The 27,432-nt window shown below is 45.5% G+C and overlaps 1 protein-coding gene across 1 annotated transcript; it reads left to right on the plus strand.

The window, feature by feature from the left end:
- The first annotated feature begins 440 nt into the window (after positions 1 to 440).
- lrrc75a (leucine rich repeat containing 75A) lies at positions 441 to 27,432 on the plus strand. Its single transcript, XM_041241188.1, has 4 exons — positions 441 to 837; positions 9,035 to 9,163; positions 12,543 to 12,655; positions 25,708 to 27,432. Exons 1-4 carry the CDS (start codon positions 565 to 567, stop codon positions 26,294 to 26,296), a joined length of 1,104 nt encoding a protein of 367 aa, XP_041097122.1. The 5' UTR covers positions 441 to 564; the 3' UTR covers positions 26,297 to 27,432.

A 27,432-nucleotide genomic window follows, 5' to 3' on the forward strand; every position in this document is an offset into this window, starting at 1 on the left:
TTTTTTTTTTTTTTTTTTGAAATGGATACTTGTTTTTGGAGTGTCTCAAATATGGTGCATTCAGAGGAAGTTGGCGTATCGGTGCTTGCCAAACGGAGATAAGCCTTTTAAGAAAGTGAGGGGCATGTGCTGTGTCAGGATAAGACCAACATATATACAAAAAAAATAATATGAAAAAAGACGGACAACCTGGCGATGAATATCGGCATCAAGTGAAGTAAAACCGCAGGCTCCGCGCTAAATTGGAAACAAAATCGCCGGTCTGATGGCACATGACATGACGACCTGTTACCGGTCTGCTACATATGAACACTGCAAATCATTTTACAGTCATTTAAAAAATATGCTGCGCTGGTTTGGATTACAATTTTAATGATATATAATTTCTCTTCCTGTTGTTATAATATAATAATTATAATCATAATAAAATATAACAAAACTTCTAAACGTACAATCTTTAAATATATAATATGTATATATACTTTTAATTAAAAACAACAAAAAAAAAGTTTGTATGAAGGTTGAGGCGCTGGAGCGCGTTGCTCTCGGTGGATTTCTCTCACCATGGGCACCAAACAAACCAAAGGCACCGGCCAGCAAGCTTCTGAACCCGGGGCCAGCCCTCAGCACTGCCTGGGCTCTCGGAAGAGAACACCAACAAAGGAACGAGGAGGGGACACGCTCGCTTCTTTCATGCTAAAATCCGGGGACAAGTTCGGCAAGAGCGGGGCACCTCCACCTTACCAGAGGCGCATTGGTATGATCCAGGAGATGATGGCTCTCGCCAAGCAAGGCAAGCAGAACGAGACCACAGAGATTCTCAAAAACCTACGACAGGTGAGAGAGAGAGAGAGAGAGAGAGAGAGAGAGAGAGAGAGAGAGAGAAAGCAGTCTCAAATATTGCCACCTTAAAGTACCGGTTAGCCGTCTTGTTCCCTGTGCGCTCCAGCGGCGGAGAGAGACACGGGCGCGGCACCAAGTGCAGACGGGATGGGCCCCTGCTGTTAATTCAACGCGTGTAGAATTGATTTGATGCTGCAATTACCCTTATTCAAAACGGAGCGTACTATACTCATGTGTGGCATTTGTTTGGTCACGCTGGAAGTGCAGTTTACTCACCCGTTACCAAATATGCACGTTTCTCTCGCATAGCCATTTAGCATAACGTGTCGCTTTCATTTCTCTATGCATTACCGTTCCTCTGTATGCTTTACCAAGCAGGCGAGACCAGCTAGCAGTTGGGAATTGGAACAGATATTTACTATTCTCTTACTTGTCAGCCAGCAGGTATATAAAATCACAGGCGAGGTTTTAAAGCAATTTAACTGTAAGGTTATTTTTCATTGCTTTGGTTTATAGTGGACCAGTTTATATTAACCAGTACCAAGTCAAGTAAACCAGCACGACCAGTTTAAAACCAGTAAACCCCCAGCTGTGGGCAGCGGAGTGCGTTCTAACCATGGTCATGTTTATAAAGCAAGCTGCCTCCATTTTAACCCCAGTGAATGTACTGTAGCTACAGGATCAATAGCTTGTAACGCGCACTCACAGATCCTGTGTTTTAATTGCAGTGGTATTTACAATGGAGGTCATTGGGAAAGGTTGGGATGGATTGGGTTTGAATGCCAATCGTTAATACTGTAGGGTAATGGTGGCAGTGAATTGAGGATGGAGTAGTTGAAATGCTTATCTGCTTCACTCAGGTTCCTGTACGTTGTTCTGGTGCTGTGTGTCACAGTTTGACAGCGGCTGTGTTTGTCTTACATGTTCTCTGAATCAATGCAAGCGCACACTCCCATGCTTCAGATGGATTGTGCATTGCTTAGGCAGTGTGCAGAACGTGGGAGACCACAGTGATTAAAGGCGGTCTGGAAGCTAGTGCCTGATAACCAGCTTCGTGTATTCTCTGTCTTTTGCATTCTTTGCCTAAGTTAAATCAAACTGCGCATGGGCGTTTTCACAAAAGCCTTCGGACGCTAAGAAAGCACGCACATGCGTACCATAAAATACAGTAACATGTTATATGCATTAAAAAAAACAAAAAAAAACAGCAGCTTTGTAGTTCAAAAGCAAATTGGCACAGAGCTTCAGTCTAGCAATGAGCAAAGACAGCCTGTGTCACTGGGCTGCTCCACGGGGGCTCCTAACAGGAAACCTGGTCAGTGAAGCAACCGAGGACTTTGGAATTGATGCTTGCAAAATAAATCCATGGTGATCAGTCATTGATTACTCTCTGAATTGATGACTCCCTAGAACATGTTGTCTGACCTCACGGCTTAGGATTTCCAGCACCCTCTAATGGGGAATTAATAAAGGAGGTGGCAAACGCTTGCTAGCTCAACGCCTCTTAATCTCAGCGATTGGAAATCTGCCCAGCAAATTGTGCTGCATTTCTGCTAGCTGTGACACCCGGACAGGACACAGTTAATATGGTGTGTCTCATCACAGTAAAGCCATGCTATTTGGTGCATGTAGTTTTGTACAATGTCACCGTGCTCTGGACTGTATAAGAGTTTAAACTACTGCTTCTTTGTAATCCTGGGCTGTGCAACATGCCTAGCTCTGTACAGTCTGCTTCGTTTTCTTTTTCCAGTTATGACAGGGATAGGATTGTAAAAAGGCTCTAAAGTAAATAGTGTGTGCACCTGTAATTGCCCCGGTTTTAAATGTATAGTTTCAGTAATAGAGAGCAGTGCCGGGAGGATTATAAAGGTACAGCCTGTTCTTGAGAGCGAAAACGTTACTGCTTGAGATCTGGAAAGATGAGCTGTTACTGCCGGTAAAGGCTTAGACTGTCATTACTACTTGAAATTACTTTGTAATGCACTCCCGGAAAAATTGTCATGTTTAGGGAAGGTGGCGTTTATAATGAGGAACAGAAACAGTTTCCCAGCAGAAAGTGGTCTCCTGGTAATGCCATTATTTTCACTTGATTAACCCTCAAGAGAGAATACAATTTTCCCTTTAGCCTAACAGAAGGCGTGAACCGTAGGATAACGACGGCTCAACTCAGAACCTGATTGGCTGAGATGATTAGTTAGGGTTAAAAAGTTCTCTAATAATATTTGTCTCCCCTGTTGCTTTCACACTTGATTTCCATTCAGCCCTGGCTATTCCACTAAAGAACTGAAGAATGTTCTGAAGACTCTCTGATGATGTCAGACAGTTCCAAGTTCCATCAGCGAGCAATTTTCACAAGGAGGTTTTTAAAAAAGCATCCCATCTTTTGTGTGCCGCTGTAAAACCGGCAATTTAAAACTGTCTAAACTCCCAACACTGCGACGTCTACGGAGGGTAGGAATCAAATAAAAAGGGAGAAGCAAATAAACGTCAGCAGGAGCTCTTTCATCTCCCCCTGGGTGATGGCTATCAGGGCTGGTAATGGGTTTGGGGGGAGGAGAGCATGTTTCATAGCAGGGGGGTAATAACAAGGTAGCTGGTACACTAATGCTGTATTGATTTAATGGCAGAGGCTGAGATATCAATACAAAATAATCAAGCGTGTTTCTGGGCTAGCAGCTACTGCAGTGCCAGGATTCGTGCCTCACACCGGCCAGGACTGATTTGAAGATTTCTTCTGAGGTTAAGTAAACATGAGCTGCTCCTTAGCACTGAGGTGTTGAAGAAAGGCTGCTGTGCATCAGATCCTTCCTCTTTAAAAGTCATGTCAATTGCCCATCAACTGGATTCTGGTCAAACCCGGGTAGGGTGTTGGTCCTAAATGTGGTACCTCTGCCGGCTTCGCTGCAGTGTGCTTCATTAAAATGCTTTGAAGGATCATTAGTCCCCTACCCTCCCATCACAGCCATGCTTCCCCTCAGTGCACATGACGTGCATGGAGTCTGCTCTGCGTACTGATCCAATGCAGTCAGCGTGATACCCGGTCCATGTTTTACTGGTAATCACATCACCGGGGAAAGCTGTAATGGGTTTAATGCACACTGGCTAGCACTGCATGCTTCAGTGTCAGTGAAAAACGACTGGTTTGACAAGGAAAGGAAATTACAAGACAAATCTCGTACATGATAAAAACACTGACCAATACCCTGCACAGTTTCCTAATAAAGTGGCCGCACTTCCATAGTAATGCTAGGACACACCCAGGACTGTTTTTAAATCTATTGCTTTTGCTGGCATTGTGTGCCGGGGGGAGGATTTCATCCTGCAAATATCCAGTTTGTAGATGCAGTGCTTCAGATTGCATGAAACAGCTCAATTATTTTACAGTGATGCAAGTGCACGAAGCAGTTGGAATGATTGCATTGTGATAATCCAATGCACACAGACTCATCCTGGTCTAATTGGAGTCCAGTGTTGTTAAGTTAAGGGTATGAGTCACAGAGCAGGCACTAGCACTGAAAAAACAAACAAAAAAAAAACCCATAACAAAACAGTGGTGCAGTTTCAAGTTCTGGAAAGGAGATATCTGGATAGATATCTATAGAGTATACCCGGTTTTGCATTTACCTGCCATGTCAAGCAGTGTAAAAATGAACGATGGGTTTCTCTGGCATAGTCGGCTACACTTTCACGTCTTGGAGTTTGGAGACTCAGTATTATTACGCTCCTTGTGGATCAAACACTCTCAATCCACTGAGTGTTGCAACATTAGATGCATCCCTATTTATTCTGCTCTAATTGTGTCTCGCTGGTTCCAGGCTGAAGGAATGAGAGTGTGTGAACCCTCACTCCCTCTCTATTGATCCCCAGCCTGTGATGTTGATAAGCAGCCACCCACGCGTTAGCAGAGCCAGAGCCAGAGCAGAGAGACTGTGAACAGGGACCTCGAGCTGATATGCACTTGTGAGCCGTTCGTATTTAACTGTTGTATGAGCAAGCAGGGTTTACCGGTGTAAGGAAGCTAACTTCTGCATGTATTTGCATGTGAAGAAGCACACCCAGCAAGGATCCAAGCAGAATTTAACAAGCTTCCTTAACTGATTCCAATAATCAAAAGTCACAGCTTTATTCACAGTAATGAGATCACTGGCTATAAGCAGAAATGAAGTAATGCTATCAGTTAAGGAGGGGTCAGACGCGACGCTGGTGTGTGTTCATGGAGGATCTTGAATGCTTCTCAAATGCACCTCTGTGCCGGCACTTCATGCAGTATCCTTGCGTGCACACCTGATCGCTGGCTTATCTCTTACTCGCACCAGGTCAGGGGAGGTCAGTTTTATTGACTCTTTCTCAGGTAATAAAAGATTTCCAGATAGCAGCCAGATAACAGCGTACTTTGCACAGCTGCACTCAGAATCATAGTTTTGTCCTGATAATATTTTCATTAACCCTTCCCTTGCACAGATCGCCTTTATAGGTCACATATGAAGCTGGAGGCTAGTTTGGTAGCGACTCAGATTGCAACGTTGTTTTGTCGTTGGACTGGTAACAAACATTCTAAGGCTGTAATTCCATCGAGGGGTTCCGGAGACTGGATAAACCACGAGAGCAAAGCCCTGGTTAGAAAGGTAGACCAAGTGGACTAGGCTTGTGTTGCATGGCTGTCTTGCTTGTAAATGTGAGCCGGGTAATTAAAAAAACAAACAAACAAACGACACTAGGCTGTGACAGCTGAACGAATGATTGCTTCCTGCTGTGATCTCATTTGCCTGAATTACCTGCATCACTGACTCATTATGTCTTAAAATGTCTTCTCATGAAGTTGGCAGAGTGTGACGGATTCTCTGCCACAAGAAATTGGATTGCGAGCACTGAGCGCTCCACAGAGTAGCAGGGAGGGGAGGGGGAGCAAGGACTAAAACCCATGCTTTTTGATCCATTCCTTACTGAGTATTGTCTATATTTCTATAAGAAATAGGAAACCAATCCTAACACAGTAAATAAGGCAAGAAGGCTTTGATTCAACGTGATGGGATTCTCCGAGGTGTTTCATTTACCGTTCCTCAAAGAGTAAACAGCAGGGTTCTGCGTGTTGCTACACCTGTTTAAATAATGGACCTGTCGTTCATCTTTTCAGTGTTACCATCCTGACAACTTTTTACACTTAGAACTTTCCAAAGCTCTTTTCAAAATGGTGCACTGACACAAATTGAAAAATGTGACATTTCTAAACCTAACATGAAATACTGTACTACTAGTGTGGCTTCCAGTACACTTTCTTTGCTCACATGATGTTAAATAAAAGATCTTAATTAAGTTCATATATATTTTTTATTATCTTAATCCTAAAACTCTCAGTGATGCAAAGCATTTCTCCAGAGCTGTAGAGGCAGTGTGATGAGATTCCCCCCAGTCTGTGTGTTGGCTTGTCTGGCTGACTGCCTTGCAGATTGCTTAGTCCTTTAGAGAACAAATCTTTCCCCTGGTGGGCTTTGAGGCTCTCTCTCTCTCTCTCTCTCTCTCTCTCTCTCTCTCTCTCTCTCTCTCTCTCTCTCTCTCTCTCTCCCAGATCATTTGCCATTTCCAGAATTTGTGTCGGTACTGTATATAAATAGTATATGGTTCCACATTCATCATGCCGGGTATGACACCCTCGTGATCTTTCTGTCTAGCACAGCCTGTGAGGTTGATTAAGGTGTCTCTGGCCAGACTTCTGAAAAAAAAAAGTCTCCCTTCATCCCTGAAGGCTTGAGAGTGCAAGTCTGAACACACGTGGGGTGGTGACCTGAATTCTAACACTGTACTGCCAGGGCAGATCCTTCAGGTTAGGAACGCCAGCCTCGAACAGAATGATATCACCTGTATTAGTGACCTACTGACTCCGCAGCTGTGTTTAAAGGGGAAGAGGCATCTATTGGGAAGAATGGGCATCCACTGGGCACTGTGGAGATCCAGCGGAGATCCAGTTTAAATATTGTGGCTGTCACTGTTTTTAATTTCACTTCCCTAGTCGGCGATCAGGATAATCATACAAAAAAAGCTGTTGCTGAATGACTTGGAATATTTTTGTAATGGAAATGCTTGGAGTGTTGGATGCAAGCCAGCGTTCTTAATTGAGCTTCAGTTAGATGTTTAGTTTTGCAAGTGAACTCAGGTTATAGTGCATGTCACACGTCGAAGCGTGGCAGCGCTGACAACAGCAGCTGATCATGTTGAGAACAGCCCAGATTGCTGCAGAATGACTGCATGTCAATTAAACAGAACTCTTTCAGCTTGGCAGACCTGTCGAGGAAAGCTAATCCAACTCGAAGCTTCAGACGGCTCTTGAAGCTTATTTGAAATGCCGATTTTCAGCGTAAGACTCCAAAGCTATTAAATTTGTATTTCTGTGAAGTTACTTAGTGCTGAAACCCCCCCAGTCTTCTTTCAAAGCGGCCAGCGTTAATCACTTGCAGCTTTCCCAAGCATGATGTAACCCTGAGCTTGTCCTGGTTTCACTGACTGCATTAATCAGTGCTGAGCTGTGAAGCTATCGGGCTTTGCCAGTGTTACACAGCTATAAAATATGCATTCCAGCATGATGGTAACATTTCTGCAGTGCTCTTGTTTGCCTTGAAATACCTCAAAGCGCTTTGCAAAGCCAGCGAATGACAAAGCAAGCCAGCCGGGGTGATTGATGCGCTCAGCAGTGCTTTCCAGAACAGCTTCAGTCGTTTTACGCAAGATTCTGTGCCATTTTGTTGATGGATTGTGCTGGGTGGATTTTGTGAAGTGGATAAACATTCTTTAATAAAACATTTTTGGTTACTCGGTGCCCTGAAGGCACGTAAACAAAACCTTCTGTTGTATTTAAATTCTTACAATTCTCATGGATTGCGATCTAAAAAGTGTTGCTTTTTATTTAGCAGTCTTTGAGGGATGATAAAACTTGGGACATTTTAACCCATAAAGCTGTTCCAACAACAAACACGGAAATAATTGAATTGTAAAACTCCAAAGCAGCTTGCTGAAAAGCAAGGCTAATAAAATGAAAGGATGCAGTAAGCGATCGCTGAGAAATGAGAGTCAGAGATCGTGCCTCAAACTGTTCCTGCGCGATGCATAGCATCGCTGGCATGCGTTCTTCCACTTTCTTTACAGCCCAGCCCAGCCCAGCCCAGCCCAACCCAGCCCAGCCCAGCCCAGCCCAGCACAGCCCAGCCCAGCCCAGCCCAGCCCAGCCAGCCCCAGCCCAGCCCAGCTCAGCCCAGCCCAGCCCAGCCCAGCCCCGCCCCGCCCAGCCCCGCCAGGCAGTCTTTGATTGGCTCCATCTTCACCTTGATTTGTGACTTCACTGTAATGAACTCTCCGCCCACGTTTGCGGGTGCTCATGGCATAATTGAAAGAGACAGACACAGCTTTACACTCACTAATCTCAGGGCTGTAACTATAATAACATTAACACTCGGGACTCGTGTCCTTCTGGTGGGAATCAATGCTGCTCAAAGAGCGAGCCTCTCCTCCTGTCTGATTTCATGCAGTGCCCAATGTGTCTAATTGAATATCTCGCTGGATTCGGCGTGATGTTTCGCAGGGTAACCTGGTCATGTTCCCACCCTGAAGGCAAACACAGGGACGTGTGCGGCTGTCCTGGTGCGCACGGTGCTTCGACTGTAATGAAGTGCAGGCTTACTACACTGGTCCCTAGAGGTGCCTGGGGATCATCGCAGTCATGAGGACTGGGGAGAAAGCAGCTATTTCTGCAGGTTTTGAGATACACACACACACACACACACACACACACACACACACACACACTCATGCACTTTTCTCTCTCACACACATGCACACCTTTAGGGTATTACTTCAAACTGATTCCCTTTTACAGTACTGTATGGTTTAAACAGGAGCAAACACCATGAGAAGTCCTCTGGAGATGTGTAAATGAGTATTATTCTAAATGTTAGTGTCTTAAATAAAAGCTCCCCCCACCCACACCCACAATTATAGTTGCTTTCAGTACCCATGAGGGACACCAATCAATCCTCAACTTCAATTGAAATTCTACGGTAACACTTATAATTCAACTGGATGTTTGTTTCCATCTCCAGTGTGTTCATATGAGTGTGTTCTCATTGTTCTGCTGATCAGGGCTTCATATCTCCCCCATCGTTGTGTCTGCTGATGTTTCTTCTTCTTGTCTTCTCTCCGGCAGGATTTAGGGATGGAGTCGACCTCTCTGGACGATGTCCTGTATCGGTACGCCAGCTTCCGAAACCTGGTGGACCCCATCACCCACGACCTCATCATCAGCTTGGCTCGCTACATCCACTGCCCCAAAACGGTAGGGCGACGCAGTCTCCAATAGGGGGCGTGCCGAGGAGCACGTTAAATAAATCCGATCGTTAACGCATTGAAAAGAAAACTGCAAAAATAAAAATAAACCAAAAATAAATAAAATGAAGCAACTCATTCAGGGACTCTAAAGACTCTGATCCCTGTTCTACTGACATGCAGGCAAATCTCCTCTATCTTCGCTGGGCGAAAGCAGAATCCTAGCATGGAGTAAATAGCAGCAACTCTCAAATCATAAAAAATATTGAGATCTGTAGGAATATTTGAGCAGTCCGGCGAACAACATGGCCTATTTTGTTACACTGAAACCGCTGTGGAATTGCGAGCCCTTTCACTCGATGGCAACGTGATTCTAATCCAGCGCGTGCCTCTGCTTTGCTATTACTCACCGCTCCCCCACTACATTACAGTGCAGTCTCCAGAAAGAAAAGAAATCTAATGGACTGTAGACGAATGGGCAGAGCTGCCTGAAAAGCCATTTCTCCCAAACAAGATGACTTAAAACCCAGCTTCTTATCTTCCTGCATACCAGTACAGTGGGTTAGAGTTTTATATGAACAAGTTTGCTGTCTTTGTCCAATTCTCTTGACCTAAATTAGATTTTAATCCTGGTCGCGATTTTTTTTGCTATCCCCTATTGATCACTGCATATATGATTGGTCCATGTTAAGCTTCCTATCTTTGCTAAACCTTATAATGCATTTACATTGGCAGGGCAGCTTTCCTGTACTCCATATAGCTCACAGAAACAGTTTCAAATGTCTTGCATCTGCATTATTTGCAGTTAGGTAGTGCCTGGCTGTCTGTGTTATTTGTGTCTTCTGTTGCAGCCAAATCAATAGTAAATATGGTATTATTACCCTTGCTGGGAACTTGATTCCTGATCCAGTCTTTTTATTTTCCAATTCCAGATAGGGTACCCAAATCCGATTCCCTTTTACAGCGTGAAGCTCTTTTGTTAAGTCTCTCTCAACTCTGAGAAGTTTGAGCGGTTTTACCCTGGAGATGCTGCAAAGGCTCAGTCTGACTTTCTCTTCACAGGAGTTTTCACTCTTTAGAGCCGCACTTTAACAAAAGAACAAACAAGAAAATCAAAGCTGTCTTTTTCTTGTCAGAAAAGCAGCAACACTTTCCCCCCTGCCTGTAAAACTGCTGATAATGTGATAGTTTACGCGCCAGGCAGCTGGGAGAGTAAAAAAGAAGATCATAGAATCCCAGAAGGGAAGCTGCTTCCTCGGAGTTTGTTTCTCCATTTTTCTTTTAGTATATGGCAAAATTACAAAGCGGTGTGTGATTCAATTCGTTATGCACCTGCTATAATGCTTCTTTCATGCCCATTAACTAATATCTAAGTGTCACAGGCTTTATATACTGCACAGCTGTGCTGGTGTTAGTTTAAATCCATTTCACTGCTTTTTTTTTATAACGCAATAAGCTGGCGTCTGGATTAGCATTCTAAACGAGAGCAGCAATTAATTGTGCATTGCTGTAATGAATTCCGATGCGTTGGGAGGGATGGAAGGTGTTTGCGACAGATCGAGGTGAGGCGTTTTCAGGGCTCGAAAAAAAACAACCAGGGAGAGACATCCGCTCCCGGACCTCCCCGCCCGCTCGCTGCGCTGGTAATTGGAATGACACCCTGGCTGTGCAGATGTGATTGCATTGGGCAGATTCCTGTAAACTCTATAATTAAGACCCCTGTAGGTGGCTCGGCTCTGCTCCTGTGCCATGAATGAAAAGTATGTGAGAACATGCAGAGTGATATCAAACCCCCATCCTGCTACTTTTAATTGTCTCCCCCGTTGCCGATGTCAAAAGGGTTCGTAGACAAACTGACGCGTTTGCAGAAGCGGATCCCACAGCCGTCACTGATTGGAGCTGGAAATGTTCATAGGCAGAAATGGTGAACAGCAATGGTGTTGCTGTCATTGCAACAGTGTTCCAGTGGCGTCAAGTCAACCCCATCAAGGAAGACCGTGTTCTCTGTCCTCTATAGCAGTGCCAAGCCTTCACAGCCCACTAGCTGCCAGGCTGTAGCGAAGGGGAACAGAGGAGAGCAGTTCTCCCTGGATACGTTGCCAGCCCCAAACACAGCACAGTCATGAGGTGTATCCTTCCACTCACTGACCTCACTGTCGTGCGCATACTGGGCTGGGTCTGTTGATTCCCCTGGAGCGCTGTCCATCAACACACCTGTTTAAGCTGTTAACACAATCCCTGGACTCAATCAAATCTGAGGGATGAGCTTGAAAGTCAAAACTCACCTCATTCACCCAGCATTGGACTGCACTTGCATAAGAATGGGGCGCAACCCTGCAAGAAGCCTTCAGACACCTTGTGGGGTCGTGCAGGCAATAGGCAGTCCAACCTTTTAGGTTCCTAATAAAATAGGTGCAACCTTAGTACTGGTCCTCTGTGTCCTGGGTTGGCTGAGTTGAAAAACATCCTCCCACCTTGAAGGGAACCAACGCGCTGTTTAAAGGTCAGTGCCTAGGAGTAGCTGCAGAGGTTTGATATGCCGGGATCAGAGATGGCATTGATCTAGCCTGCCGGGATGGTAGCGTTCACCCGAGCTCAGTGACTCAGCACAGTCAAGGGCTCTTCAGCAAGGGACACTGAATACTGGGCCACTGTGGCATTGCACAATAGGAAATGTCGTTTACTCATTGGTATAGATTGTTTTGTTTTTCTAAAGCTGATCGAAATAGTTTTCTGAATGAATTCAATTTCATGTTCCCCTTTCTTTCATCAAAGTCACAGCGATTGCTCACGTATGATTTAATGCCATGGGTTGAAATCCCTAGAAGAAGAATAATGACGTGTGTGGCAGCCCGAGGCCCGTTGCTTAGCCTCAGCCTGCAGATGAATATTTCATGGCCTCTGTTTCCCTTGGCCGTGTTTTTATTCTGGTTCCCTCTTCACTGCCTGACTGTGCAAGCTGGACTGTGCATGTCAGTGTGTTTGTGCCTGTGTGTGTATGTGGGTGCGTGGGTGCCTCATTATTGACTGGAGAAGCTTTCAGATCAAGGGCGGACTCGAAAAACAATCTAAAGCAAATGCCAGCCTTCTTTTTCGGAGGAGCTCTTTGTGCGTTCAGCATTGACCAGGAGATCAAAGACCCCTTTGCTGTCCCGCTGCACGCAGCACGGCTCATTAACCAGGGAGTGATGCTCGCAGCATGGAGAGCTAATTGAGTGGGGCAGCAATTGTGAGATCCTTGTGTAACCATCAAAGAGTTCAGCTGCCTTTTTCTTGTTGCTGTGTCTCAGTAACTCTCATTTTCATCAGCACTCCCAAATCAGGAGGACTCAATGTCTGCCAGCCACAGTACTGACCCCCCTATCTCTGTCTGTCTGTCTGTTTCACAGGAAGGGGACACTTTGGGTGCAATGGAGAAGGTGTGCCGCCAGCTTACCTACCACCTGAGCCCTCACTCGCAGTGGAGACGCCAGGGGCTGATGAAACGCAAGCCCCAGGCCTGGTAAGTCTTGCTGAGGCCTAGTTATAACCTGCTCACTGGGTCTGTACCATGCATGTGAACGTGTCATGGTTACTCTTAGTACAAAAGCATGTTTAAGCTACAAAACGACTGTGTAGATGTTTCTGTGTTAAAAGATGTGAAAGCCACAATTGTAGAACGCACTTGTAAAAGCTGCCCACAGTAAAAGCATTTAATAAAGCACACGTGTCTCAGTACATAACCTTATGCAGGGGTTCTATGGTAAGCAGAAAGGTGCCGGATCGTATCGTCAGAGGGACAGCATGTTTGTTTCTAGACCAGATGTACTGTTCTTAATTTACAACGGCTCCCACGTATGCTTCAGGTTCTCATCTGCTTCAATTCATGGCAGAGGAAACCTTTTGGTTTATTCTACATGTAATGCACATAGAGTTTAATCAGATAAAAAGCTGCCGGATCTGGGATCTGGTGCCGCCCAGCACCCCTGAACCCCTGACCGAAAAGATGGATTGCCATTCAAAAATCTGGCTTCGATGGAAGCCCCTGTCTTGTACACCGAGGGACTTGACAGAAACACAAACAACAGCAGGGGGCCTAACATTGCAGATTACTGCCCTTCATGCTTATTTTGACAGTTACCCAGACATGAATGATTGGCTGGGTGAAAATAAATTACAGAGAGCTTTTTGTTGCAATTTGGAGAGCACAGGGCTCCAGTTCAGTGTTCCACCCTTATTATCCTGTCATTTGAGTGCTAAAATGAAAGAAAGAAGAAAAACACTCCACAGCGTGCTGTCAGCTGTCAGCTACAGTCTGACTCATACGTCTCGGAGGTTTACAGACAGAGTAAAATAAGAACCAGAACTTCTGCTGGCTGTGGAGCACCGACAACTGAGCATCGACGTGCCTGCTAGACCAGCGCCTAGCACAAAAGCAATTAGGGTTCATTCTTCAAGTCTAATTATTGGCTGACTAAGCTGGCAGCAGAACCTGTCACTCCTCTCTTTGGAGCCTTTAGAAGCTTTCTGCAAGTCTACCGATAATTAGAACCCCTGCTGTCACCGGCAGCCAATCAGAGCGCTGCGTTTACTTTGTCATCTAAGCGCTTGGTTTGGTGCAAGCATTTCAACACTATAAAACATGCATGTTTTAAGCTATTCAAGATCATGTTTATGACAGGAGAGGCTGTATACAGGATCTGAGTGCTGCAGTTCCTTATAGAAGTGCACCATAGTAAAAACCTTGCAAAGTGTAATAATGCCTAAGCATAGGTAAGCACTGTGAAGCCCAGGTAAGGTACTGCTTATTAAAAAATGTCAAGCCATGGTGAATGCAGAGTCTGCCACGTATATGCATACTGCATAATATATAGTAGACCCTGATATTGATGTGACACAGCCAAATTACATTTCTTTGTATTAGACGGCTTCCCGTCAGTTTGAATCAGATGTGGATGAGATTAGCTATACAGTTTAGTTGTATTTTTTATTAACTTTATATTAAAATAAAACAGTTGAAGACACAAGCTGATTTTGTGAAGTCACAGAGCGGACTGCCGAATGGAATCTAACACTTTGACGGAGATCTCTGTGGGCTCCTGTCAGGATCAGAGACCGAGCTGTTATAACACTCTCCTCTCCGGCTCTCTGGCACTTTGATCACCATGCTGAGCACCTTAATCACTGCAGAGCTCAGGTGATCTGGGTTCATGCACACCCAACCTCTACCAGCTAACCCCCAGATTTCATTTGCATGTAGCTTGACTGCTATCCCTCCCACTGCAGTTCCAGAGAACTAAATCAATCAATCTGTACCGCTCCAAAGACCGGATAATTCAGAACAGCTCCGAAACGCAAACAGTAACATCTGAACAACACACTTCGGTGTGATCCGGAAAGCTAGGGTTCGTTTATCACAGTCAAGCTAATAAATATCAGTTAGACTAAAAGCTATTGCTGCATTCATCCTGATTAATTAAGAACCTCAAGTTGGGATCGCTCTTCAGAACTCCCTCGGAGTCTGCTGAGGATTCCTAATGGTTTCTTTAGGCAAACACTGAAATGTTTCATTTCTGTTTGGCTCCGTAGTTTGAAAGCGCGCTTGTTTTGAAGTTCCGGGATAGCGCTCTGGGGCTCCTTGGCGTGAAGCAGAGCTTTGTGAAGTTGTTTGTTTTGTCGTTCTCTTGAAGGAGGCAGTGGGGCTTTGAAGCTGTCAGTGCAGCTGCAACATGCTCTCCGTCAGCGGTGTCTGGAGCCCGGGGTTCTCCTCAGAGGAAAGGAGAAGGGGGGTAGGGGGTCAGCTGGGTCTTGTTTGCGTGTCACTGTGAATGCTCACCTGGGGCCACCATCAGCCAGTATCTCTGCAGAACCAGATCATCTCAGCATACAGGAAACTTCATTTGTGTGTCTGTGTGTGTGTGTGTGTGTGTGTGTGTGTGTGTGTGTATGTGTAATAATCGCTGTCAGTTTATGATCATAGCATGGCAATGGGCAATAAAAATGTAATCGCCCAGGTGGTGGACAATTCGCTTCCAACCGGCTTTTAAAACACTCAAGGCTATTAATTGGTACTCGATTGTAAAGGTGAGGAAAGGACCGCTTGTCTTGATTTTTCCTTTGTAAACATGGCCCTAGTTACAATATTTGTTCACCTGGTGGCACTGTTTTCTATGCCAGAAAAATGGAAATCCAAGACTTAGTAAAGAACCCCTTTTCTCGCTAATACGCAACTCAAACGACCCTACCCCCTCCCTCCTCGCTCCCGCTCTCCAGCCCTCGAGAGTAATGCCAATATGTCACCGGTCCTGAAGATAATTAGCCCACAAACGCCCAGGGATTTCATGCCCTAATTTGACAGTCCTCCAGAATCACCAGACTGTGTGTTAGCTCGCCCTGCTCGAGTACATCTCTCAGCGCTGTCTTCAGTTTAAATATTTCCAGACGGCTGAAGCCTCTGCTGCGTGACCCTGATTAAACAGGGCTCCGATCACACCGACAGAAATGAAACAAGAGAGCGCGCGTTCCTTTCTAATCACACAACTGCAATGTCTGGCTCAATGCATCTTCTCTTTGATTCACTGTGCTGTACTAAACGTAGATACACACCCGTTAATGCATGTGCATGTGATAAACATGCTCCCCCTTTACGGTGTTAATGTTGACCTTTCAGTCTGTGCAGCGCCACCTTGTGATATAATTGTGCAGTGCAAATATATTTTTCAGAATATAATGTCTATTACCCTTAGCAAAGAGCTACCTAGTCCCTCGTCTCTCCCTCTTCTGTCCTCTCTTTTGACGTGGGTGGAAGAGTCATTTAGATGGAAATACAAAGCTGCTGAGTGTTCCTCCTAACTGGAGCGGTCTTCAGATTGTGTGAAGTGCAGAGGAGGGAGTGCTTCCTGATGGTTTAGAGGGAAGAGTAGAGAGTCAAAGAAAGAGACAAACTGCAGGAACACTGTTTGATTGTTCAAAACCATGGCTCGCAGTCATGGACATGTCATTCTGAATGCTGAACCAGGAGGAGGGCTGAGGTCTGCCAGGGAGTCCTCGGCTCACCGGGCACCAGCGCCCATCTGTGGTCTGGCCGGGCGCCCACGGGCTTGCCTGTAAGCTGCCCAGAGCTGCGCTGTCCTCCGACACTGTAGCTCTGAGGCGGCTGCGTGGTGAGTCTGCAGCATGTAAAGAAGCGCTCGGCTGACGGCACACGCTTCAGAGGACAGCCTGTGTTCGTCTTCGCCGCTCCCAAGTCAGGGGTGCCAGCGCTGAGCTGAGCCTAAAAATAACTGGCTATTTGAAATTGGGAGAAAAACAATTGCTGGCTACTGACTTATAAAAGTTCATATTCCAAATGAATTAGTGTATTGTTATTATTTGTTTTAATCTGCCATGGCATATTTCTCTGCAGTGCTACAGATGATTTCAAAGTGTTCATTGTGTGTGTGGACTGTTTATGAAACGGGCAGTTTTTCCTGTTCGGAATCCAGTTTGAATGAAACGTTGCTGTCTGACTGAGAGAGATACGGAACGCAGCAGCTCTCGCCCAGCCAGGAGCAAACCTTCATTTTTTCATTTACAAAAAGGATGCATTAGTCTAATTGGCATTTCATCTGTTCTTGCTAATTGCTGCTTCATAGAGTTTTAATAAAACTTTAAAAGCTACGAACCAAGCTCCTTATAGGCAGGCAGCCCTCTCTTACTCACACGGGAGCATGTCCAGGTGCTGAGTGACTCATACCCTTATCAGAGGAATAACAAGACAAATCTGTCACAGGGTCCTTCTGCTCTGCAGATGAATATTACTGCAGCCTGACTGCTGGGTAAAAATACTCCCATTGTTAAACCCCTATCCCCTCAAGGTTCCCATAGTACAGGCACAGTAAAGCATAGGTAAGCCTTGTAAAAGCCCAGAGAGGTAGGGTAAATCATATTGTAAGCATGGCAAACCATGGTAAATGCATTGTATAACCAAGAGGAGACAGCGAAATTGTGTAGGTTGTATGGTAAACCTTTATAAGGGTCACCGAACTGGAGAATAATGTATTATAATGTACATCCTATGCTTTTAGGATGCTACTGTGGCCCATTATTTTCACAGATTCTCTTCCCTTTGATGCAGCCCATCTCGTCAGGAACTAGTCTGTGTTCAGCCAAACAAACACACACCTTGTTAGCAGTTTGTTTCCACCCACCCCTCCCCAGAGGTAACGGGTAAGGACACAGGCTTCCTCTCCCCTAATTGCTCGCAGTCTGCCAGTCAGACCAGCAGCAGCGGGCTGGAAGAAGAAATGCATCGAACACAGCAGCTCTGCAAGAGGAGCTCGGGATGCAAATCCCAATCTTCACATCGTGTCTCTGTCACAATGTTATTTCAAAGGGGATGTCTGAAAGCTGCTTGTTATTTAGCATGAGAGAGAGAGAGAGAGAGAGAGAGAGAGAGAGAGAGAGAGAATATATTTTGGTATGTGTCATCTTTCTTAATGGAGCACATCCTTTGTAATTGACCTCATGGTGACATCATCTCACGAGTCTGTAACATTAAAAGCTGTGTACTGCTGGCCGCTGTTTAATGCTCCCAGACCTTTCAGCTCCACTCCCTTGTCAGAGCTTCATCTTCCCACCCACGTCTTCAATTAATAAAGAGGAGGCTGCAAATAGAAAGCCACTTTCTCTCTTTGTTCCTTTAGCAATAAAAGGGTTTATGGGTTCTCCTTTGAAGTATCCTGCTTCATTAACAGTAGGAATGGCTACCTCTCCTTTTAATAATGAATACGTTACCAAACAGCACAGCAACCTGGCTGGCACACTCCCCGTACCTCTCACACTGAGCAGCAGCTGTTGAATAATGCATGGTGAGATGCATGTGATCCAGCCTCCTCTCTGAGTGCATGGGTGTGAGTCACCGCTGAACCTCTGCAGAGTCTGGGGCGCTTGCTGATCCTGCTCTGGGGAGACTTCTGTTCAAGCCCTAGCTTTTAATGGCTGTGGGACTGGACGCCAAGTCTATTGGTAGCAATACGAGTTGATAAGTAACCTAGTAATGTGTTAACTGCATTGCAATATAGAAATCCTTATATGACTTGAGTGTTTTTGAAGTTGATAAACTACAGTAAAATACAAGTTTAATCATTCTTAAGCATGTTAACTGTACAGTAAGTACACTATGAGAAAATGCAAGTTAACAGTACAATTACTGTGCAAAACCTTCACAGGGAAACTCTTCTGCAGACTCTCTGTGTGCTGCTTTCTTGATTATTGAAGGAGCATGCTGAATGTCATATTCATTTTTCCAGCGCTGCCCAAGGTTCCTGTAACCGTGCTCAGCAGCACGTTCCCTCCACCACTCCACTCTGCTGAGAGGAGTCACATTTAATCGCTGTGCACAGATTTCAAGTTCACATTCAGGGCAGCACCAGGCAGCTTCAGATCAACCTTGATTTTGTGAAGCATTTTTGTTGCTTCTGAAAGAATCTTGGTACTGCAGTTCTAGAGGAGAGAACAGTTCTAACAGAGTAGGGACAACAGTTCAGTCACAAGTCTGCCTTGGACTTGGAGGGAGCACCCTTTCTCTTAGGGGGTGAGGGAGGGAGCAGTTCAGTCTCCAGTCCTGGACTAGAGGGAGCACCCTTTTTCTTGAGGGGTGAGTGAAGGAGCAGACTTTGTACTGTAGAGTGCATTTACCTGAAAACTGTGAGATATTAAAAGAAGCTTTCTGCTGCAGGATATTTCCGGTGCGCAAAAAAAACAAAAAACAAGCGTGTTCTCTGAACTTCCTGCAGGAAAACAACATGCCATCTGTGTTTCAGGCAGCAGCCGAACACCTCATGTTTTAACGATCTGTGAAGAAGAGCACACAGTCCAGCCTGTTCCCGATCGTGTTGTAAGGAAACTACATTCCTGACGTATCTCTGTGTATGAAGGAGCGCACACAACAAGGATGCAATCAGAATTTAATCAGAAATCAGACAGGGTGCTTGTGTGCGTTCATGGAGGATCTTGATGCTTCTCAAACGCGCCTCCTAGTGCCTACTCTTGCAAAGCGTAGCTGGTGGCTTATCAATCAGCTCTTACTTTCACGCTCAATCATAGTTTTGCAGTTATAATCGTTTCATTAACTATTTACAGTGTCTCGTTCAGCTTGGCCATTGTTTTTTTTTATGTGTTGCACACAGCTGACCCCTTTCTGTATCTGTTTTCCGAAGCTACCCAGTGTATGAAAAGCAAGCCTCGTCTCAGAATAATGCAGACTGCAGCAAAGCACATGTACCACTGGGGATCCCCAATTAGACTGGGCTGATGGCTAATCTGAATTCCATGTGCTTCTGCCAGATAATCAGGATACAGTGCAGTATCCCCAAGCCAGCTGGAAGGAAAACTCAGAAAGACAGCAAATTGTTTCGAGTCTTGGCTGCAGCATTACACAGCACCACAGAGCAGAGATAGGCATCTTCAATTAGGATCCTTCCCTTGAGAGCCTGCACAGTCTGTCATAGGGACCGTGTGCTGTATCAAAGTGGCCAGGCCCATTTGAATTCCTTCAAGGCTGGCTTTAAACCAGATTCTAATAATACGGTGTGTGAAATATAAAATTGACCATGGTATTCGTGCCGCTTTCCCCATGGTTAAACTATGCATTTACTGTGCCATAGTTCACAATGGTTTTCCATTCTTTATTATGCTTTACCGTACCTTGCTATTCTTTGCAATGCTTGACCATGCTTTCACCGTGTGTTATTAGACTTTGCTATGCTTTTACAAGGGTACATTTCTACAAGGGAACAAAGGGATGCCCTAATGTAATGCATAGCTTGTTGCTCAGATAATTGGTGTAATAGATTTTTCCCCAGAGCTTATCTGTGACACACTGTTGGCTCCAGCTGTTCTGCAGTAGACCAGTCTCACATGCCAGGGCACGAAGCATTCAATAAATGAAACAATAATGGAAAAAAATCATCATCAAACTCAATATCAGAGAGCCAGATCTACTCAGAAGCACTCGGAGAGAATTAAAAAAAAATAACATCTTACAAGGGAGTTGTGTATAAAAGGGAGCGGAAGGAAGAAGTCTGCCGCTAGCTAGCGGGGCCTGTCTCCCTCCAGGAGCGAAACATGGATAATACAGATTGCATTGCAGGGGTTTCGTTGTGCGCTATTGATGAGAACAATAGTGTCTGTGCTGTAGCTTCTTCAAAGCGCTTATCTAGGCTAAGAGGTTACGGAGCGAAAGAACAGTGTTCGCTAATCTGCTTGTGCCCTGTGCCCAGCTCCCCTGCCAGGAGCAGGAGGCAGGCAGCTGCTCTCTCATACCAGCCTTAGCATCCAGATCAGCCACTGCAGCAGCACGGGGAATGCACGTCAACACTGAGTACCCGGGAAAGCTAAGGGAGGGCGCTGGGCTAAACTGTCCTGTCAACAGACCAAGTCCAAGCAATATAAAAACACTTCTGAACAGCAGGTGGCACTGTGTCCTATGTAAGTTGCATAGTGATGCAACAGTTAATGAATCCGTTGCTGATCGGTATGGCTTTCATTTTGCGAGCCCCAATGAAACATTCATTCAACAGTGAATCACCCTGGTGCTCTACAGAGCCTCGCCCAGTGAAAATGAACCCCTGGCTCTCACCCATCATTAGCAGTGGATCCACAGTGCTCTACCATAACTGAACGACGCTGGTCACAAGCATCAGTTGCTGGGAGTAGCCTCCCTACACATACAGTGGCAGGACAATGAGGCAGAGGAACTGGAGAAGGGAGGGGGGTCTCTCCACAGCCCCTTTCACTGTTGCCGGGCGGGATAAGTAAACTTTTTGAATTGAGTTTCCCCAGCAGCCACTGAGACGAAAGGAGTCCTGTGTGAAAGCCGTGTGGTCTGCTGTCCCTATTGCCAGACAAGGCCAGGCTTCAGCTCCACACAATGCCAGTGAAACAACTTGCTCCTCACTGCAGCGTTAATGAGATTAGCGATCTGTAAAGGATGAGGGTAAACCCCGTTGCCATGGAGAGCCATGGCTTTGGTTTATTAAATCTCTATGGGAGGAAGTGTGCTGATGGGATCACTAATCTAACTCAATGAGACACCCCTAAAATAGCCATAAGTAAATAAATAGTCATCCAATATTTATTTCTGTTGCTTCTTTCTTGGTAAAAGTAGTGCATTATCATACATATTGCAGCTGTCCAAATTGAATTAACTGAATGAAAATGAACAAGGACAAAATATTACTGTTCCAGATAATAATGGAATACTTTATCACCCCTTTACAGTCTTCGCTGGTAGACTGCTGAAACACACCATGGTAAAAGGCGTAGGCAACAGTGACACTTAGTACCTGAAAAAGCAAAACTGGCGATCCTAACTTTGTATTGGATGGATCCACCCGTGTATCTGTCAGCTTTTTGCGGAGCTGGTTAGGTCGTTCCTTTGACAGCGATCGTGGAGTGGTTAAAGCCGGCTTGCTAGCCTGCCCTCCTGTCTTCACTTGCTGTGCATCTAGCAGCAGAGGACCTGTTAAGCAGATGGATTTTGTAGGAAGCAAAGGAACTGAAGCATATATCATTGATGTTAGAAAAATAATAAATGTTAATAAAATAATAAATCCAACTCCAGCTAACAACAGAGGCTGGGAGATGGGAAATGCAGCTGATTTACTGAGAGGATGCAATGTGCTATGCCAGATACTGACAGCAATTAGTACACCAGGTTGAAGTAACATCGGCCTGTCCCAGTTACTTACTGTATCAGAGTAGCAAGGCGTGGTCACCGCTGCAGACAAACGAGTTTTGCATTAAAGGAATGCCTCATACCCTCGCGATTTCCATAGGGTTTGCTGTATCCTGTTATACCTGTTCTTGATCTAATACTGTTTGATACATCGCCTTTGAGACTTCCTCTAAGGCCAGGGCAGCTCATTTCTTCCCTCTGAAAGAGTTCTTTTTTTAAAGAGTTATGCTGCGACGGACAGCATGTGGTGTGATGTGCTGCCGCTGCGGATACTGACCCCTGGTGGTGTAACAGAAACATGCCTAAAGCTTAGACACCTAAATCTGTCCCCCAGCATGTGTGCATCAAAGGGTTAACGTCTTGCTTATTTCTCAGTGGCTGGCACCACCCCCCAGCATGTGCAGCACTGTGCGTCCTTACTCCATGTACACCTTTGTGTATTCATGTAGAATATTGCAAGTCTGCTGCTGAAGATTTGGGTTTTTTCTGCTGACTCTGAAGAAGTCCCCTGACTGCTCGCTGAGGCTGTGAGCAGCTGAGGCTTTGCAGCTGCTACAGTTGAGTGGCTGCAGTGGCGACGGGACAGCCAGCTCCTGCCACTTCCTGTGTGAGAGAACTCATTACAGGTGCGTGCCACGGTGTTGCCGGGAAAGCTTTATCTGCGGCAAAGGTTAGCCTTGACTCGCCTCCACCTTTTCAAAGCAGTTCTCCAGTAATTAAAATGACAGTCGGAAGGGCTGACCGCCCTTCCTTGAAGCGCGAAAAACAATCCAGCGGCAACCTTGAGCTGGCAGTTCCCTGGGAAATAACCTCGAGTCAGAGATCGTCCGTTGTTTATGCAGCTCATAAATTCTGCCCCAGCATCATTACCTGTGAACGAGGGATTTCAGTGGAGAGGTAAAGCTGTAAGGAGGCATTTCAGGAGGCTGTGAATGATCTGAAGCCTGAGATAGCTGGGCTCGCTTGGTGAATTGAACGGCAAAATAAATAAGGAATAGATTTCCATATGTTAAAGGTGGATAGTTTGAGCGTTTTTTGAATGTGTTTCCATTAAAACAGAGAATGAATTGTCTGCCGTATTAAGGTTGGCTCATACTTCAGTCTTGATCACCAGAGATGAGACAAGCAAGCTGGAGTTTAGAAGAACTCTGGCAGCACTTTGAATCCAGACAGTCGCACTGTCGTCCTTAGTGAGGGATGCACAATATAACTATGAACCAGCCTTTACACACAGGGCTAACATGGAAGCCAGGGCACAGGCGAAACTTTCTGAGAGGAATAAAGCTACAAAACCAGCAAGAACAGTTGCTGGCAGGAGCTGTTAAATTGACTGTTGTGAGTGGTTTCCTGCTTGTTTTATAATGTTATTGTTATTCCTTTCTGAATATGTGCTTTTGCCAAAGACTCATCCTGGGGCTGTTTTATACATTAATAATGCAACGTTCCTAACACTAATTGGCTGGGAAAGAGAGCTGTGTGTGTGTGTGTGTGTGTGTGTGTGTGCGTGTGTGTGTGTGTGTGTGTGTGAGTGCGTGTGTGTGTGTGTGTGTGTATGTGTGCGTGTGTGTGTGTGTGTGTGTGTGTGTGTGTGTGTGTGTGTGTGTGTGTGTGTGTGTGTGTGTGTGTGTGTGTGTGTGTGTGTGTGTGTGTGTGTGTGTGTGTGTGTGTGTGTGTGTGTGTGTGTGTGTGTGTGTGTGTGTGTGTGTGTGTGTGTGTGTGTGTGTGTGTGTGTGTGTGTGTGTGTGTGTGTGTGTGTGTGTGTGTGTGTGTGTGTGTGTGTGTGTGTGTGTGTGTGTGTGTGTGTGTGTGTGTGTGTGTGTGTGTGTGTGTGTGTGTGTGTGTGTGTGTGTGTGTGTGTGTGTGTGTGTGTGTGTGTGTGTGTGTGTGTGTGTGTGTGTGTGTGTGTGTGTGTGCGTGTGTGTGTGTGTGTGTGTGTGTGTGTGTGTGTGTGTGTGTGTGTGTGTGTGCGTGTGTGTGTTTTATTATTTATTTTTCTTGAGACCATTCCAACAAGATTCGGATTCCGGTCACATAAACGGACTTGGAGAAAATATTTTGGCATGGAGGTGGATGCTGCCCAGGAGGATGCTGGGAGGTGTTTTCTGTGGGGTTTTTTCACAGTGGTTTCCGATGAGAAAGTTGAGCTGCGAGTCTCCAGGGTTCAGGAGTGGCCAGCTTGCCGGGGGCCCTGTGAGAATTGAAAGGCTGAGCACTTCCGTGCAGGGAACTCTCGTCAGCTCCTCAGTGTGGGGGAGCTGTCTCCTTTCATTAATCTGTCTTATTTTGGTTTCCTCACAGCTCCTAAATAGAGTGAGGCTGCTTTTCATTACCAGCTAAATGCTTCCTTTTTTTTTTAATAAGTTGCTTGAGCTGGAGGAAAATAAATTGGACCTAAATCCAAACTGTGTGAAGGCAGCGAGGATGCAATTCTAAACAGCAGCTGTATTAGCACAGGCTAATCTGACTCTGTGATCCCACACCTTTGCTGTAGTGAAACTTGTCCTCTCAATGATCTACAGTTACACACAACACACTGAAGCGTTTAGTGGTATGAAGCGCAAAGCCGTACAACATCGCCAGCGGTTTTGTCAGGCAGGAACGTTGGTATTCCCAGCAATCAAGCTTTCGAACCAGCGTTTTGTGTTGTTTTTACTGCGTGCCTCCCTTCTGCTATAGACTAGCAAGCTAACCACAGACAGCATGTGTGCACCGTTATGAGAGACACATGTTTCCCATCCCAGGGAGGTCTGTTTTCAATCCAACGCTTCTCTCAGATTCGTCAGCTGCAGTTCACAGCAGCCATTTATCAGTGAAACTGAGGCTGGAGTCTGGAGACCAAAAAACGTTTGCGATTAAGCCTAGGAAGTGTTGTAATATTTTATAGATGTTTTTTAGCCCATCAAAATCAACTGCTGTGTTGTTCATTTGTATGCGATTCATTCGAGCAGATTTTGGGGGTTCTGTTTATATTCAGGCTTAATTGGCAAATAATTCTGCAGTGCTGCAATTGTATAAAATTGTGCAGTACAGTGCTTCTCTGTTTGTCTTTCATTGTCAAAATATGTGGCGTAAATCTGTGGTGTAAATCTATAGGGTGCATTTATTGCGTGCATTTGTGGCATATATTTGTTCTTTTTTATTTTAAGAGTGTACAGTAATTGACACTTTCCAAGCCAGGGGAAAGTGAAAAGGTCAATATTTTTTTTTGACGTCCTTCACTGCTAATCAGGCTGCAGTTACTGTAGATTTTGTTTCAATGAGCCGTTCTGCTCGTACTCATTAAAAAAACACAGCAGTGCTTTGCAGAAAGCTCTTCACAGATGCCAGGCTGGCGCTCACAAGGAAAGTAATGGTCTCAAATCAACAGCACCTGAAAATATGAGAGGCTGCTCCACAACAAATCATTTCGAAACAGAATCGGTCGGGTGTTTTGCAGTGGGGGAGAAAGAGGAGGTGGGGGTTATTTATCAAAGAGCGAAGGAGGCTTTTTATCAAACCCTCAGCAGGGCTTGCTTTATTACTCCTTCCTTATTGCTGCTGGAGGAAACAACAGGATGAGAACAGCCTCCCCCTCAGCCCTTTCCCCCATTAGGAGTGAACTGTACTCACAGCTGCTTACTGCAACAGCAAACTCTATCACTTTTGAGTGGGCGTGAAGTCACAATGCCACAGCGTGCCATCTGTCAGCTTTGTGTTGGGTGACCCTGTGAAACTGCTGCAATCGGCTGTATTTAAATCAGTCAAGGGACCTTTCCCTGAAACAAACGATGCTCCTAACAAGCATTAGTGAACTCAGTTTAAAAAGTAATTGGATTGCTATCATTTCATTAAGGGACCTTTTCTTGCTTTCCTTGTAGCCTGAAAGCTATCCTCTCCAGCCCCCCCCACAACAACACCTTGGACCTGTCCGGGATCCCCCTGACCGTGAAGGACGTGGAACGGCTCGTCTCGTACCTGCAGCAGAACGCCAAGCTGGTCACCAGCGTGGAGCTGTGCTTCACCGAGCTGACGGACGAAGCCTTCCTCCTGCTGCTCCCCGCGCTCGGTGCCCTGCCTCTGCTCAACACCCTCTCGGTCAACGGGAACTGGCTCACCAAGGCCGTCCTGCGTGACATCATCGACACCCTCAAAGACCTGGAGATGTTCCCCAGCATCACGTGGATCGACCTGGGCAACAACGTGGACATCTTTTCCCTGCCGCAGCCCTTCCTGGTCAGCCTGCGGAAACGCTGTCCCAAGCAAGGGAACCTGCCCACTATCATGGAGTTCGGAGAGAGTCAAGTGAGCGACCTGGAGAGCCACAACGGGAACCACTCCGAGACCCTGGCCGATCTGGATTCAGAGGAGGAGGACAGCCTGCTCTTCGCTGACCAATCCCAGCTGGACACGGGCTCTGTGGAGAAGTGCATCAGCAGTGCTGACACGGGGGATCACATGACTGCGTAAGCAACCAATCAAATATTAGAGGCCCGAGGATTCCTGGGTCTCTCTCTTTTTTTTTTTTTTCTTTTTTTTCGTCAGCGTCTCGCGACATCAGCGGGCAACGCGCCAGCCCATAATCTGAAAATCGCGGCATCGCTGGGCAAGGAGAGAGGTTAAGAAGGAACAAGCCAAAAAAATTCAGGATATGACACGATAAAATGATATTATTTTATAAACAGCTGCATTGTAAGCTCAAAGGTGGGTGTGGTAACTTGGCTCATGGTACTATGTCTCTGAGCTCTTGCATGTTTTTATGTTGTATGTGAGAATTTCTTTGTTTGAGAGCAGAGGATGCCTGACTCCCAACGCCTTGTGTAATGAAGATGGGCCGTATCACCCCAAAGACAGTAATTACTGTGCCGTGAATGGATTGCTGGACTGTTGACTCAGCGGGAGAACCACGTGCAGTCCAACATGATCCATACAAGATATTTTTGTAATACGGATGCAAATGCAAAGCTTCTTTATCCTAAAGCTCCAGGAGCAAAAAAAAAAACACCAAGGAATTTTGATTTTACACCATTTGGGTCGGAGGAATGTGGAAAATTGCAATTTGTGTGTGTGTGTGTGTGTGTGTGTGTGTGTGTGTGTGTGTGTGTGTGTGTGTGCTTTTAAAAGATACAATTTCTGAGAAGTTTAAATGCTGCAAAAAACGGTTCTTTTTTTCCTTGTGTTGTTTTTTGTCTACCCTGCCTGGATTCAAAGTCTCTGAGATGAAGTGCTCAGTATAAAGCACATCAGCGCCCTCTTGTGGCTGGTCAGCTAGCACATTCCATTCTGCCCTGTCTGTCGAGCTCAGCTCATTGGAGAGCGTAGAGAGAGCATCTACAGATTATACGGTACCAGATCGTCACTGCCACTTTCTAATGCTGTTACCCTGAAAAACAGGATTGTGGGATACATTTGTACATGAGATTTTGAAAACGATAAATACATTGTCCGTTTTGTATATTATAAACTGTTTTAGAGGGAATATATATATCATTAATAACAATTATAATAATTAAAAGCCATCTGTGTTATTAAATGCAAACTTTGGAATGACAAACTTTGGCTTGCTGTCATGAAGAATAAACAATCAATTCAAATAAAGCAGACTG

This window comes from Polyodon spathula, unplaced genomic scaffold, assembly GCF_017654505.1.
Source record: "Polyodon spathula isolate WHYD16114869_AA unplaced genomic scaffold, ASM1765450v1 scaffolds_764, whole genome shotgun sequence".
NCBI classification, from domain to species: Eukaryota; Metazoa; Chordata; class Actinopteri; order Acipenseriformes; family Polyodontidae; genus Polyodon; species Polyodon spathula.

Excerpts from the sequence above, each read along its gene's own strand:
- lrrc75a (XM_041241188.1), top strand. The coding sequence starts at position 565 with ATGGGCACCAAACAAACCAAAGGCACCGGCCAGCAAGCTTCTGAACCC. Across the intron at positions 9,164-12,542 it reads ACATCCACTGCCCCAAAACG|GAAGGGGACACTTTGGGTGC; the intron begins GTAGGGCGACGC and ends TCTGTTTCACAG. Across the intron at positions 12,656-25,707 it reads AAACGCAAGCCCCAGGCCTG|CCTGAAAGCTATCCTCTCCA; the intron begins GTAAGTCTTGCT and ends CTTTCCTTGTAG.